This window comes from Diceros bicornis, chromosome 21 (genome assembly GCF_020826845.1).
Source record: "Diceros bicornis minor isolate mBicDic1 chromosome 21, mDicBic1.mat.cur, whole genome shotgun sequence".
NCBI classification, from domain to species: Eukaryota; Metazoa; Chordata; class Mammalia; order Perissodactyla; family Rhinocerotidae; genus Diceros; species Diceros bicornis.
In genome coordinates this window covers 39,470,299-39,486,340 of record NC_080760.1, presented here as the reverse complement: position 1 = coordinate 39,486,340, position 16,042 = coordinate 39,470,299, and the positions used below count along the sequence as shown (strand labels likewise).

Here is a 16,042-nt window from a genome sequence, read left to right as displayed (position 1 = left end):
CACCTGCTGGTGAGCAGGCATTTAGAAAAGAGACAGAGTCACAGGATTAAGCCCTTACATTTGAGCATAGTTTTATGGATTATACAGGGCAGTCACATACATTATGTTTGTTCCTCTTAACAACCTTGAGAGGTCAAAATTTGGATCATTCCCATTTTACAGATAAGGAAACTAAACTTGAGGTTGAGTGTAGTAACTTTCCCAAGTATTCTAACCACATACCCAGTGTTCTTTGAATTCTAACACGTTTTAACCCAATGGCTTGGTGTTAACTCAAAGACAGACTTCACCCCCGAAATAACACAAGCATAGATAAAAGGGGATGCAGGGTTGGGCATTTGCATGAGCATCAGCCAATCAGGAGCATACAGGATGGGCTATAAGCACGTGGTTGCTGCTGTGAGGGGTGCACAGGTCCCAGAATCACTACTGCTTTTACATTGAAAAGGCCCTTAGAGTTCATCTGCTCTAACCTCCACCTTTTATCTGAATAAACTGAAGCTCAGAGAGACTAAGGGGCTTCCCAAGATCACACAGCAAGTTAAAGTCAGCCAAGATTTGAAGCCCGGTCTCCACCAAGGCTGCCTTCTCAAGGAGCCTACATTCTGGAAGATGGGACTGTGACAGGTCACAAGGCAGGAGCCATCTGAAGGTAATATAGAGCTATTTGCAAATGACTCCTATTGACGCAGAACAGGCTGATGGTTCAGGGAGCAGATACAGCTAGGACAAGGTGACACAGCATCACATTTCTGAGCAACGAGGTTGAATGAGCTGGAGCCATACAGTCTGTGCTTCTTGGTTTTATGGTTGGATTTATTAAACTCTACAGTAAAAGCAATGAGGTTCATCCAAGGAAATAAAGCAGTTGTGGCTTCAGAGATTAAGAGCCCCATTCAACCAAGAGCACTGAACCCTGTCCCTCAGAGAGCCAACGGATCTCAAAAAGGTGAACTTCCTTCACACAGGAGCCTCCCGTGCTGTCAGCATCAGCAGGAAATGTTTCTATTGACCAGAAAATGTCGGACAGGGTGGGGGTCCAGTGCTGGATCTTAGTCACAGAGCACACACCCCTCCCACCTGCTGCCACTGGCTATAAACCAGCCACTTATCTCCCCTTCCTGGGACCAAGTTTACTCTCTGGGAGGAGATTAAAAATTCCTTGGAGACCTGGAGGGAATATAGGTCACGTAGCCTGGAAGACGGACGGCAGGCTCCATAGCCAGACAAACCCTTCTTCAAATCCCAACTCTGCTACTTCCTAGCTGGTTGATTTTGGGTAAGTCACGTCCACTCTCTGGGTGTCATTTTCCTTGTCCTTGAAATAAACATCATAATAGGGCCTACAGGGGGCAGAAATGAGATCATCCATGTGGAGCACCTAGTATAAAGCCTATACATACAAATGCCACAGATGGTAGTCATGATAAGTATTTCAACAGCTTGGAATTCATATCTCAATCCTACCCATCCTTCAAGGTCCAACTCAAATGCCTCTTCCCTCTGGAAGCATACCTTGACTCCCTGAGCTGGAAAATTGTTGATGGTAATGTTTACCTAGCTCTCGTTACATGTCAGATGTGGTATTAAGAATTTTACCTACATTATCTCATGTAATTCTCATAACTACCCTAGGAGGGAGATATTTAGATTATACCCATTTAAAGTTGAGGACACTGTAGTCCTCTGAAAGATTAAGATATCTGTCCAAAGTTATAAAACGTAACTAATATTTATTGAGGACTTACCATGTGTCTTTCAGGCTCTCTTCTAAGCACTTTGCATGTATTAATTCATTAAATCCTCACTATGAGCTTATGAAGTAGAGCTTATTATTGGAAACAAGCATAAAGAGCTTAAGTCCCTTGCCCAAAGATTCAAACAGAGGCAGTGTTCCTCCAGAGGCTGGCAGTAACCGCTGCACCATGCTGCCACGTCTTAAATCAAGCTATCTCACGTGGAAGACCAAGCATTTAATCATTACACTTCACTCACTCCATGAAATAATAGCACTTTATCATACCTCCTTATTGCACTTACCACCTTCTACTCCCTGTACATTTATTTTGTATGACTTCCTTCCCCTTCTATACCATAAATTCCATGGAGTCAGACTCTATTTTTATTCCTACCAATGTTTAGGATGGTGTTTAAACAAGAAGCTACTCAATAAGTGTTTACAGAATTTAAAACTAAGCACATCTATTAGATTAGCTATGCTCTGTGACAGTTTGGCACAGGAAAGATAAGCTTTGATGGTGGCGATGAGGGTAAGTTGGAAAAGCCAACCTCATGGTACCTCGTTTGTGAGCATATGCAGTGAGAGCATGGCTGCAGCAAGGGGGATTGCAGCTTGAGGACCTGGAGAGCTAAGAAAGAAGAAGATGCTGCGAGAAAGGATGACACCACGTTGATGAGGGCGAGCTCTAAGCTGTTGAGGCTGTGAGGAGGGTAGATGCCCAGTGTGGTGGTTTTCAAATATGTCCGCAAATGCTTGGAAAATTGTCCCCTCAAAAGGTGAAACATAATTACCCTTCCTTTAAGTGTGGACTGGACTTAGTGACTCATTTTTAACAATTAGAATGTGGCATAAATGTCAGTGTGTGACTTCCATGGGTTTGGTCAGAAAAGGCATTGCAGTTTCTGCCTTGCTCTGTTTTGGGTCACCCTCTCTGAGGGCAGCCAGCTTCTATGAGGACACTCAAGCAACCTCTGGAAGAGTCTGTGTAGTGAGGAACTGAGGCCTCCTGCCAACAGCCAACAAGGAACCAAGTCCTTCTGCCAAAAGCCGGTGAGTGAGTGAGACATGAGTGCACCATCTTGGAAGTGGATCCTCCAGCTCCAGTCAAGCCTTCAGATGACTGCAGCCCTACCAACATCTTGATTGAAATCTCGTGAGAGATTCTGAGCCAGAACCACCAAGCCAAGGTATTCCCAAATTCCTCACCCACAGAGAAAATACGTGTTTGTTGTTTTAAGCTGCTAAATTTTGGGGTAATTTGTTATATAGCAATAGATAACTGATAAACCCAGCAAGAAACTGACAAGTTTCTTGAACTTCTTGTTTGTTCGAGAAACAAACAAGAAGTCACAATGAAGAAAGGAGGAAGAGAAATAAAGGTTTGAATGATAACTGAATTTTACCCCTCTCCTCCACTTTCTACACAATAGCCAAGATGGCTCCTGGCCTTGTAGAAAAATGCACGCTCTACTCCACATAAGTTCCAGTCACCCTTTCTTTCTGCTAGAGTTTATTTTTTCAGATGGCTTCAGAAAAATATCTTGAAGATATTGACTTGGGTTAAGGAAATCTTTACTAGCCCCTTTCTACTTAACAAGCTCTGTTTAGAGAAGAATGCCCAGGGTCAACAGCAGGAAAGATGGTCACAAGGACAGATACAGGGGATATCAGCTTAGGTGGCTACTAAGCTACCCATAATTTCTGGCAAAGCCCAAAAAATGTCAAGTTTCCAAAGTTGGCATATATTCTGAAGAAACATACATCAATGTAATCACAATGTCGATTCTAACCACAACAAACTGACAGTACACATTTCCAGAGAATATTTGCCAATACACAAGTTCAGAGGGGGAGCTGGAGACATCCACAAAATACCCAAAGTAAGTCACAAACAACAGAGTGGAGAGCTCTGAATAGCTGTCCACTGGTGGTGGGAGCAAATCACAGTAATGCCGGTAACATCAACAACAGCAAATGGATTGCCTGCTTACCATGTATGTGCTAAGAACTCTGCTGACCTTTTATCCTCATGAGATGCCTATGACAGAGGGACTATTACTACCCCATTTTGTTGATGAATAAACTGAAATATGGAGACATGTTAGCATCAGAGCCGTGAATAGAACCAACCCCCAAGATTTCCAACCCCATGCTCCAATCTCTCCCTGACACTGTTTCTTAAGATTTATTAGATTCCAGCAGTAAAAATAAGTGGCTCTTCCAAGGCTAAGGTGACTCGCATGCTACAATCCTTCGGTCTAATCTCCCCTAGGAATGGACAGCTCTGAGAGACTAGCCATCACCTCTCTTCCCCACTCAAAATGACTGTCTGGTTGACCTGAGAATCATACTCCCAGAGGCAGAATCATCCAAGCTTAGAGCTGAAATCCACCCACCCCTACAACCAACAAAACGAAGTTTTTTCATTTGCTTAACTACAAAGTACTATTGCTAAACTAAACAGTTGAGAGGATGTTCACTGTTTGTATTCATCTTGAAGCTCCAGCTTTCTTTCCCATAATACAGAACTGGGCTGGAAAAATGCTAATGTGCTTTATGTTGAGTAATAAGAAAAGATAAGCATCCCCTTCAGTTGTGATTTCCCCACAGGCTTGGGGCAGGAGAACAGGTTTCTCAATTTCTTGTATCCCAGCTTGTCACCCATTCTTCCTCCCTCATCCTACGTTACCTCATATCCAGAGCATACGCTAAGCTAACAAAGCTAAACAAAATTAGGCCACAGATACAGTTCAGTCCACCACACCACCACCCACTCCCACCAGCTCCCCCAGAGCACTTTCGTTTCTCTTTTACTTTGGTTTCCATGGGAATCTGTGTTTGGAGGAGCGCTGAAGGAATTTATCATGAGCAGATGGCTGTGATGTGTGCAGGAAGAGGCAGAGGACCAGCCCTGGAATACAGGGCTGAGCCAATGCACATTTTGCAGGGGGAGTGGGCCTGTGCAGGCCTTTGGGAGCCTTTGGGAGCCTGTGGCAGGTTCTGTCTCCACTCTGGGCTCACCTCACAGGTGCAGTGGAGCAGGGCTCAGACCTACCTCCGGGGGGACATCGAAAGGTTCCACCTCGACCTCTGTTGAGTTGGTTTTGTCTGAAGCCTGCTGGGGTTTTCCATCATCCGTTTTGTCACTCTTGTCTTTACTTGAGCCTTTGGAAGATTTGGAATCTTTGTCCTTCGAAGACAACTTAAGCCCCTTGAGCGCCTTGGAAAATTTAGACTCCTGTGCCCCTCCCGAGAGGATTTCCACAGCAATTTCTACCAAGATTCTGCCCCTGAAAGATACGCCTTCTCCGAAGCCTTCATTCAATTCCTGGTAGTCATCCATCAGACTGTGGTTTCTGGGTGAGCCATACAGGTTAATCCAGGCAGGTCCAAAGGTAGGTAGAAAGCCTAGAAAGATCCCAAGCTTTAGTTGCCTGGTTATGTTTCCAGGTTGATTATTTTTTGCTTTATGAAAGTTGTGCACATTAATTTAGAAATGTAGAATATACAGAAAAGACAAGAGAAAATATGTACAGGATATCCTGTCGTCAAAGGACAGACACAATGACCATTTTGCTATATTTCTTTTTAATCTTTCTTCCATGTATATGTTTACACTCGTTCACTTATTGTAATAATACTATGAATGTTGATGTGCATCCTCATCTGTTCATTCATTCGTGAAATGTTTATTGACTCCCAACATGTGCCAGGCACCAAGCTGGACACTAAACATAGAGCCCAGAGGAGAATAAAGCAGATACAAACGTTAAACAAATAAATATTTACATTCTAAATGCTATGAAGGAGCTATACCTTCTGCTGCAAGAACATATAACAGGCTGACGTGGCATGGAGAGGAGTTAGGCAGAGAGAGGAGAGAGAAGAGAGAGTTCTGGGCCAGAGGGCAGCATACAGCAGTTGGAAAGGAGCTTGGAGATAGAAGGAACTGAAAGAGAAAGCTAGTGTGGCTGGAATGCAGAGAGTGAGCTGTGTGAGAAGAGTTTGGAGAGGTGAGCAGGTCTTGGGGGCCTTGGCAAGGATTTTGGTCTTTATCCTAGAAATTATAGGAATATTTCAGAGGGATTTAAGCAAAGATACGACATAATCAGATGTGCGTTTTAAGATCACTCTGGTTGCTCCGGGAAGGGTTATAAGAACGGATGTGGGCAAAGTGGTTCGAGGACCACTTCATCATCAAAATTGAAGACGTGAGTGGCTTGGACTAGAGTGGTGGTAGAGGAGATGGAGAGAAGTAAGTGTTCTGAGACATGTTCACAGCGTAGAACTGACAAGACCTGGTGATTTTAATTTACAATTAGCATAAGTGTTTTCCTTTCTTAATACATAGCATCTGGGAAAATACACTGTCCATGTGAACATCTACTTGGCAACAGAATGTTCCATTTTGACAAGCAGTACAGCATGGCAGTCCTGAAGCTTGACTGCCTGAGATCAAATCTCAATTCTTAGCTCAGCCTTCTCAAGCTGTGTGACCGATGGCAAGTTAACTTCCATATGCCTCAGTTTCCTCATCTGTAAAATGGAGATGCTAATAGTACCTATCTCACCTGTCAGGATTGTTTGAGATAATATCTATTAAGCACTTCACATATGCCCTTAGGAAGTGCTCAAGAATATTTGCCATTACTCTTAATAAATATATGTATCATAATTTGCTTAATTTCCTCATTGTTGACAAATAGATGTTTCCTTACATTTTACAGTTATCAATAGTTTTATGCCTAAATGTTTCCTCCTCCATTCCCCCTCATCTCCCCTAGACTAAATTCTATTGCTTGCTCCTTTGAGTAAATTTTAAGAAGTAGAGATATTGTGTTAAAAGGGGTAGAAAGATTTTAGGGCCCCTGATGTCTCTTTTTAAAACACTGTTATACATCTCCCTGAATGCCATCAAGATATTCCTGAAAAGCTATGGGTAAAACATGTTTACATCTAGTTGAGAAATCTTGTAGATAGGTGGATGTGCTTTCTGGATAAAGCAATCCTGTGGCAAATCCATCCATTGTATGAAGAGTCACACAATAGATCTTTATTGAAGCCTTTCTACGGTGTCACTCTGTGAGGCGCATAAAAATGTGCAAATCTTGCTCTCTGCTGAAGCCAAGCCTTCAGTATATATGTATATATGTACACACACACACACACACACATAAAAATATATACATCAATTAACACAAATTTGTAGTGCAGAGAAAGATTGCCTTGGCATTTAAAGGAAAGAGGGTTTGTTGGAATATTTAGAGAATTAGCACCTACTGACCTAGGTTTTGTAAATAAAGAGCCTCATACTGGATGGAAGCTCTTTCTCCTGTCTCGGTGGATTAGCTGGGACTCTCCATTCCCTCCCTGGCTCTCTGAGGGCACAGTCAGCAGCACTCTCCTGCAATACTCATGCTCTCGTGCTCCTATCAGTGAGTTGGGGGCACAACTTTTTTGGGACCATTTAAACATATAAAAACCATTCTTAGCTTGTGAACCATACAAAAATAAGTGGCGGGCCAGATGTGGCCCGTGGACCATAGTTTGCCAACCTCTGATCTAATCTAAACTTCTTTTTTCAATTAAGAAACCTAAGGCCCAGATAGAGGAAGCGACTGCCTTAAAGACACACAGCGATGTTTGTGGAAGACCTGGGACCGAGACCAAGCCTCCTGGCTCCCAGAGCTCAGCTCCATCCACTGCCCTGACCACAGACCACACAGAGCATGGAAGGTGCCTAACACATTGCCTGCTCCAACCATCTCGTTTTAAAGATGAGGGCTCTAAATCAATCATTTCGAGACCCTATTCCATGTCAGAGGCTGTACCTTTATCTCCATCCTGTTCATCAGAGATTTTCTTCAGGTCGATGAAATGGGTTGCCAGCGCTACGTCATTCATGCTGCCTTCATCCCACACCTGAATTTTCACCCTCCGACACAAGGGAGGGAACATTTCCTTGAAGACCACCTGTTCGTGCCACACAGGATCGGCACAGTTCTTCTGCACCGTGGTTCGCCCCTAAAAACAAAGCCCGGAGGACGTGAGCCATGGAAGGAAATGCAAGAGGCCTTGCACTCACCAAAGAAAACTCTTCAAACCAGCTGGAAATACAAAGTGAGTTGCTAAAAACAGTGAACCCTCTTCCACCCCAACACCCATGAAAATCAGCTACACCCTGCAAACATTACTGATGGCCTACTCTGCACCAGACATTGGGGACAAAGGTGAGTAAGTCACGGGTCCTGCCTGCAGGAAGTTCTCATCATCACACTGGGGTTGGAGTAAAAGAAACACCTGTTATGAACAGGAATTGTCCCATGCATCTCCAGGAATGCAGCAGATGCAGTTAGACCCTGAGTTCATGTTTTATAAAAGTAAGACCTTGTGCAAATCACTTGCCCAGTCTGGACCTCAGTTTCCTCGCCATAAAATGGAGGTAATGTCCAATATGACCACCAAAGTGGTCAAGTCAAAAATACTCCAATGTTCACTCCGCCAAGGGGAGGGGTCAGGGTAGGCACATATTTTAAGGGCAGAGGCAACAGTGTGTCAGCTGAAGCTCCAAAGTCCAGCCAACCAAGATTAAGCTCTGACCATGTGCCTAGGCCCTGGTACTTCCAATGGCTCTCGAGTAGGGAACAGAGATGTCCAGACTTATATAGGACAAGGACTAGCTGGGGAGACTGTGGAGCAGATTGGGAGGGGCGTGGCAATTCTGCAGGGCCTAGGGACTGGGAAACAGCTCAGAGAAGTAGCCAGAGGGGAGGAAGGAGGCCTGTCTGCCTGGGTCATAAATCATGATCCATCTATAGCTCCTTTCTGTGGCCTCCAATGGAGAGTGAGTGGGTAACACTCCCCTATTTTCCTGTCATGTGACACAATGACTTTCGTGACAAGCTTTCTCTCTCAAGGCATTCCCTAATCTTGGCTTTAACTTAACTACATTTGACTAGAAACGTCCTGGATAAAGATCAGAATCCTGGCCCAGGCCTGCCAGTATTAGTGATAATGGTTCCTCACCATCTGCCCGGCAAAGGAGACCTCCACGAAGGGATCCACGAGGTCCTTACCGTCACCCACAAATGCTTTGGTGACATTCGCCATGATGCTGGAGTTCATTTTGGGCAACCCTTCTGCTTTGTAGAGTCTCACATAGAATCTGGCCCAGGGTCTCTCTGATGGAAACCCTTGAGGGATCAAAAGGTTCCTTGGAGGGAGAAGGAAACAAAAACAAAAAATGAAAAAGTGTTCTGACTTGAAAGAATAGAGAGAAAATGTAGAAGCAATTTGGAGGCAGAAAGAAAGATCCTGATATAGGAGAAAAATCTGAGAAGATTAGGATTCATTGCTAAAATGTGCTTCCTTCCCAGTGTTAACGACAGCAAAAGGTATAAATAGAGTGAATGCCAACTCGTTCAGGTCCTGGAATTATAGAAAAAAACGCACCACTCTGCACCTTAAAAGAGGTGCGTTAAGTCTTCCAACTTCACAAACCAGTGTTTGCAATTATAATTCCTTCAAAGAAAACTAAGCTAAATTCAAATAAATTAGATAAGATCAGGAATAGCTTATCTATTACAGGTTATTACAGGAAGACAGGCTGTTCTTGTCCTAGAAGCTGACTTCCCCAAAAATAGTCATGCCTTTGATAAGAAACATCTTGGTGCCTCTGATAGAACAGAATCCCAAGTGATCAAGCCGTGAGCTTGGCCTATCTCATGTACCCAAAAAGAAGGGGAGGGAGGGAGGGGAAAGAGACATGGAAATTGGGACCTATCATTTCCATTGCATGGCCCTGGATGGACCTGTCTCACTTTTCTATTTGCTCCTCAGCATCAGAGGTTTTGGGGTTGGTCTTTATGACGTCGCCTTTCCCAGTCACGCTGATGTCACACTTCAGGTACCCCTTCGTGCCAGTCCTAATGTCGCCAGGGTCTGTGAGCAAGGCCCACTTGTCACAGAACTGATGACCTGTAAAAGTGTCCTGACAGTTCAGAAATCCTGTACAGACGAACCCAGTAGCTCCACCCAGTTCTCTCCCACATCCAAGGCCTCCCTAGGAGGGGGTAGCTCATTGTGGTTATTTCCAAGTCTCATGCTTCCTCCTTCTCTACCTTTCCCTCCTCTCCTTTGCTTCCCACCCACTTCCTCTTTTCTCCAACCTGCCACAGGTATTTGGGAAGCCTTCAACCTAGTGGAAATCACCTAGACAGGATTCTAGCTTTGACCAGATAGGAGGATGTTAATGGATTGTAGAAGTCACATATTATTTCACAGGCTGTAAACGTGGCTCATGGATCTTTTTGTTTGGCCTACACTGAGAGTCCAACCTTCAAAATCTCTGACAAAACCTAGACTTCTGGCTTACCTAAAAAACATTTATTAGATCTGGCGATACAGAGGGCACATTTCCCCACAACAGGTGGTAAAGCAGCTGAGTAGACACTACTCCTTCCATATGGGTCATGAGCCCTCCTGTTCCCCACAACCTCCATCACCCCTTAATGTATTAAACCCAGCCACTGCACTCAGTTATGCCCACTGCCTAGCCCCCTTAGGGTCATGTGAGGTGGAATCACTGTTGAAGAAAAGGGCCTTTCATGAGAAGATCTATGTTGCTGGCTCTGTTACTTATTAGCTCTTAACCTCGGACAAATTACTTAGCTTCTCTAAGTTTCACTTCCTTATAAAGCAAGGATAATAATAATTATTATAGCAAATCCATTTATGGCATGCCACAGTTATTATTCTGTGGTGCGTTCTATACTAAGCACTTTACGTATATTTATTAACTTAATCTCCAACAACCCTAAGAAGGAGGTACTATTTTACCCCCATTTTTGAAAGAGGAGGAAACTGAGGCACAAAAAAGTCCAGTCATTTGCCCAAGGTTGCGCAACCAGGAAAGAGCAGAGGGGAATGTAAACCTGGTAATCTGGCTCCAGAGTCCATATTCTTAATTTCTACACTCTACCATCTCTCCTGCTTGGGTCTCACAGCACTAAATTAGACAGAATTTGTGAGAATAAAAAAACTGCTCAGAAGTATGGACATACAAGATAATTTTAACATTAGGTTGTAAACTTTGAGGAGAAGAGCCATGTCTTGCTCAACTTTGTATAATTGGTGCTCAACGTTATTGAACGAATGGTTAAATGGAAGTGTGAATAAATGAGTTGACCTCCAGGTGTGGTAGACTGGAGAAGAGTTAGAGAGGGATACCGGAGGCGATGCTTTCTTACCGGGTTGATTGTACACAGTCCCCAGGTCTACTTTGAAGGCGCCAATCAGCACGCTTCCTATCAGCTTGTGGTGAAGGACCTGAGGGGAGATAAGGCAGTGAGACCAGCAGCACTGGATTTTTTTTTTTTTTTGAGGATATATCTGTTAAATGGGTTCATAACACCTCCAAGGGAATTTTAGGTCTTGACCCTTGTCTGGCATTCACTCTCGACTGAAGCATAATGACGTTTGGTCATCGAACCTCAGCGCTGGCTGTAAAGAGTGTCCAGAAGTATCTCATCTGTACCTCCTCCTCCTCGCAAGTTTTCAGCTAATCCTCTATTGAAGGACACCTAACAAATTTCACTGCCTGAAAGGCTTGGGGTTTTGTTCTCCAAAATGGTCTTTAGTGCAGCCTACCCTTCAATACCCATCTCTGCCTGTTGAAACTCTACCCATTGTTCAACGCCTAGAGCAAATGTTGCCTCCTCCAAGCGGCCCTCCCTGATCCTCCACAGCTGAAAGTGTTCCCCTTCTCCCCTAAACTCCCACACCCCTTTGCTCACAACTTCCTCAGAGAACTCATCACGTATTGCCTTGAGCAGTTTTGGACATGTACAATAGTTAGAACAAGGGAGGTGGTCATCCTCAATATTTTGTCTGATCAGAAGTCAGCAGAGTGCCTGGCTGGTGATGGCAGCACATTTTAATACTAATGTTATAAAGACGAGCATGTTCTGACCAAGGTGACAGAGTTGGTGCCAGGTTTAGAAGCCGCATTGTAGGGGAAACTGCTAAAGAATCAGGAGAGTAGTTTAACTTCTAACCCAGAAAAGAGAAAGCTGAGAGGTATTGAGGAAGGGCAATGGTAACTTAAGTGTCTTCAAATCTTGGAAATACTGCCATCTAGAAGAGGGAGTGTAGTTCCCAAGTTACAAGAAAAGAGATGTCAGCTCAATATAAGGATAATTTTTATAACAGAACTTCTCAGCAATGGAATGGGCTTCCCTAGAAGTAGTGACCTCCCCATCACTGGATATAATCAAATAGTGCCCAAGAACCTCATGTCATGGAGGTGGTGGAGAGGGATTCCTGCACCAGCTGGAAGTTAGACTAGATGGCCTCTGAGCTCCCATCTAACTATAAAATTTGAAGAGTTTCCTGTTTCAAGGACAGTTTCCTACTTTCTTCTACCCATCACATGGCCTTGCTCATAATAGGGGTTCAATAAACATTCAATGAATTAATGAATGATTGACCCATTGAATGATGGATAAATTGCAGACTTTTTGCAGCTTCTAAACAGCTCCTTTTGGCAGAAGCAATAAGAAACGATAAATTCAAATGACTTCAAGAAATGAAGAAATGACAGCCCATCCCACCTCCCTTTCCACTCTTTCTTCCTTGCCCAAACTTTGCAAGGGAGTTAGAGAACTGAGGGACAGTCAGGACAGCTTGGTTTGAGTAGAGGACTTATTTAAGGCCACGCGCACAAAATTCACTTCAACCCTCCCATCCCCCAAGCTTGCAATTGCTAATGTGGCTTCCCAAAGACCTGAGCCAGAACACAAGCCTGACTCAAGCTCTCTTCTCAGGTTGAAGGCATCTGGGTCCCTATGGGCACAATGGGTTGCAAGACCCCCCTATGGATTTTTAAATAACACAGGCGGCCTCCTCAAATCACCCACCCAGTGTGAGCGCCAGGCAACCCTGATGTGGTCAAGCGTTAGATTACAGCAACTCTGGAGAGTGTCACACACAGAGGACTGGGGGCCCTGTGTGCCTGGGGCCACTGTCAAGGGAAGATGGTCTTTGAAAACAACAGGATCTGCTACAGTCTGGCTGTCCCAATAGCATCTGCTTACAACACTCCCTGCTTCTTCTCCCACGCTGTATTTATTCTGGGCATGCTGACTTTTAGTTCATGGACTAGCAGAAAACTTGTATTAAACGCTCCCCTCTCAAGAGGAGTTTTCCCTTTAAACTCTGGTCTCTGTCCCTACGGGTCTTTTAGGGACCCCAAAGTAGTCCCTTCTTCCAAGTTAGAGGAACAGAGATAGGCAATAGCGTTTTTGATCCTCTGTCTAGAAATTCACTTGCCCCACAGAGAGTCATGACCCTTGTTTACGATACAGTATAAAATCTAGCTATTGACTGTTTATCTGCAATCTGGGCTGTCCTTAGGAGCCTGCTGTAAAGCCGATCTCCCAAACGGGTGGTTGCCTGAGCTATGCAATGTACCAAAGTCCTGGGCAACACCCTAGGTCCCAAAATATCTCCTTCATCACTTGTCATCATGCCTGAAATTCAAACACGAAGAATGTTTGGCTCTTGATGATTTTTCATTCTTCAAGAGTCACATTCTTCAAGTGCCCCTGAGAAAGATAAGATCATACTTCCACTATTACCTAAGCCTTATATATAAAATGTACTAATATAATAATATGTACTAATATAATAATATGTACCAATATAATAATATGTACCAATATAATGATATGTACTAATATAGTATAATATACATAATAAAGATGAGTGGGTTATAAGGACAGACAAGGATGTCTCCAAGACAAGTTTCACCATCTCCACAATTCTGATTAGAGTTGGTGTCATTGTTGAGGAAAACATTTCCTCATTCTCCACATATCTTATGTTGGCACGTAAAGTAGGAATTCTGTCCTTTCAGAACTATTTGGGAAAGAGCACTTACCCTTCAGCTCCTGACCCCTGCCTCTTTCAGGCATACACACCCTCACCACCCTCTCCCTGGGAGAAGCAGCGATATCTCAGACTGGTGACATAGATACAGTCTGTCATCCACTGGTCTCTGTCCTTTACTGAGTGGTGTGAAGTGGGTAGTGATCCATTTGGCCTGCTTTTCTCTCATTTGGACTAGTACAGATTCAACATGGCACTTTCCCTTCCTACTCCTGTCCTCCATGTGGCAGGCCAACTTGGATAAGGCACTGGCCAGACCAGGAAGCTCTCTCTGTCTCTACTCTTCAGACCAGACCTGTGGAGGCAAGAATTCACCTGGCAGCACTGAGGAAGGGTCTATGCAGCAGACCCAACCCCCTCTGGGCAGGTCCTGAGGTCTACACTCAGAGGCAACTATTAAGAAGCCAAATAGCAACCACTTGCTCCAAATCACATTCTCTGACCCAGCATTGCTGATATATTTGGTTCCTTACTGATTCTTTTTCCTATTTCTCTATCTATTATCAACTAGGAGGAGAAGGGATGTGATTAATCATCATTATTGAGGATATCACCCCAAGAAAGAAACACTAACATTTGCTTCGTAAAAAGAAAGAAACCAACTCAAAATGGCAATCCATTAAGATGTCATTTGAAGCATATGTTTCACATTCTCACACAGTAAGCTACACAATTCAATTCATGATGGCTTGATATTAACTTGCATCTTGCTTCCAAGAAGCGTATATTTTCTTGAAAAGGCTTTCCTTCCCAAACTCCTTTGCACTACGTATTTCAAGTTCTATCCTGTTGGTTTCAAACTCACCAACCCACACTCACCCTCCCAAATCTATTCATCTCTAAGCAGGCTGGGTTTTCCAAAAGAGTTCCCAATGCCTAGAAACTCTCCTACCTCCCCTCACTCTCACCACCAATGATATACTTACTGAGATTTTGATGATCTTGTCAAAAAGGTGCACTTGGGGCCCAATGAAGTCGAAGACAAAGTACTGGAAAACATAAAGTTCATTCTGACCATAAATTCTAGGCTTGCATCTAAGAACTCTATTTCTGGAGCAGATGCAGATTTGTATCGTTCTAACCAATTGCTGCATGGCCCTCAATGCCATGAATATACTTATCAATTGATTGGCCATCCTGTATTTAAGGTCATTTAAGTTATTTTCAATTTTTTTTTTCAAATACAAAAAGAGGCCAACAACTACATCGTTGCACAGGACATATGTGAATGTGCCTCTAAAATGGACATGAGAAGTAGAATTGTTGGGTCATGGCTTACGTGCACGAAAATATTTAGTAAATAGTATCAAATTTCTTTCCGAAGGGGCTAAGACAATTTACGTTCCCACTGGCAGCATATGAAAATAGCCGTTTCTCCAAACCCTTGCCAATCCTCAATAATGTCAATTCTTTTAATTTTTTGGCCTATATATAAGGATGGATGAAAACCGTAACTCAGTGTGGTTTTAATTTGAGGTGAACTTGATTAAAATCTAATTTTTTCAGGACTTTTCAGTTTCAAACATCCCTGTGAAATTCCCAAGATTGACCAGGAAGAGAATGAAAAGAAATTAGGGAGAGAGAGATTTCTAATTTTAAGAAAGTGATTGAATTTTAGAGTTGAAGAAATTACCTAGACCAGTCTCTATATTCTACAGATAAGAAAATTGAAGACAAGGATTTTAAAGACATGCCTAGAGTCATACAGCTAGTTATTGCTGGGCCTGGGATAAAAGCTGAGTTCTCCTGAAGTTATCGCACAAGGGGTTCAAGTACCAGATGTTTCACCATCTGAACTTGATCGAGGGCCTCCCCGACGTGAGGTTGTATGCTCCTAAGATGTCGAAAATTGGAGTGGTGTTTTGTTGCGGGTTGTGTGTTTTGGGGACTGGTGGGGATGTGGAAGGCGGGACTAGGAAGTTGTTTCATGGATTCTTTGTTTTGTTTTTGAGCTGCAGGGTGGAGGAATGACCCTAAGACAGCAAGAGATGATCATGACAGCAGTAGGAAAGGGAGAAGTGACCATTATAGCCTGCTGTTGAAGGGCAAAATAGAAAAACCAAAATGTAGATACTGAAAGATGTCGCCGTATACTATAACAAGAGACTTTCAAAATGGTGGTCCTTAGGTATCAATGAAAAGTTACATCATGTTCAGTGTCCTCTGTTTAAGAGAACAAGATTTCAGGAAGTTTTTCATATATATGTTCAAACTTTTTAAGCTTTGGTGTTCAGAATTTCTTTTATGTGCAAAATTGACTTACATGAAATTCTTCATTCTCTGATATATAGGATGCTGTGGGTTCCTTTGGATCAATAAATTAGTTTCAATGTTTATTGCCTTCTGCTGAGTTTC

The 16,042-nt window shown here is 43.3% G+C and overlaps 1 protein-coding gene across 1 annotated transcript in view; it reads right to left on the bottom strand.

The window, feature by feature from the left end:
- FER1L6 (fer-1 like family member 6) overlaps positions 1-16,042 on the bottom strand; it is a 115,786-nt gene that overhangs the window by 88,710 nt on the left and 11,034 nt on the right. Inside the window, exons 6-11 of the mRNA XM_058564900.1 lie at positions 14,614-14,676; positions 10,990-11,068; positions 9,562-9,718; positions 8,768-8,954; positions 7,573-7,765; positions 4,797-5,149 (exon numbers count right to left, since the gene is read on the bottom strand). Of these exons, the coding sequence (XP_058420883.1) occupies positions 4,797-5,149; positions 7,573-7,765; positions 8,768-8,954; positions 9,562-9,718; positions 10,990-11,068; positions 14,614-14,676 (1,032 nt within the window). The remainder of the gene's footprint in view (positions 1-4,796; positions 5,150-7,572; positions 7,766-8,767; positions 8,955-9,561; positions 9,719-10,989; positions 11,069-14,613; positions 14,677-16,042) is intronic.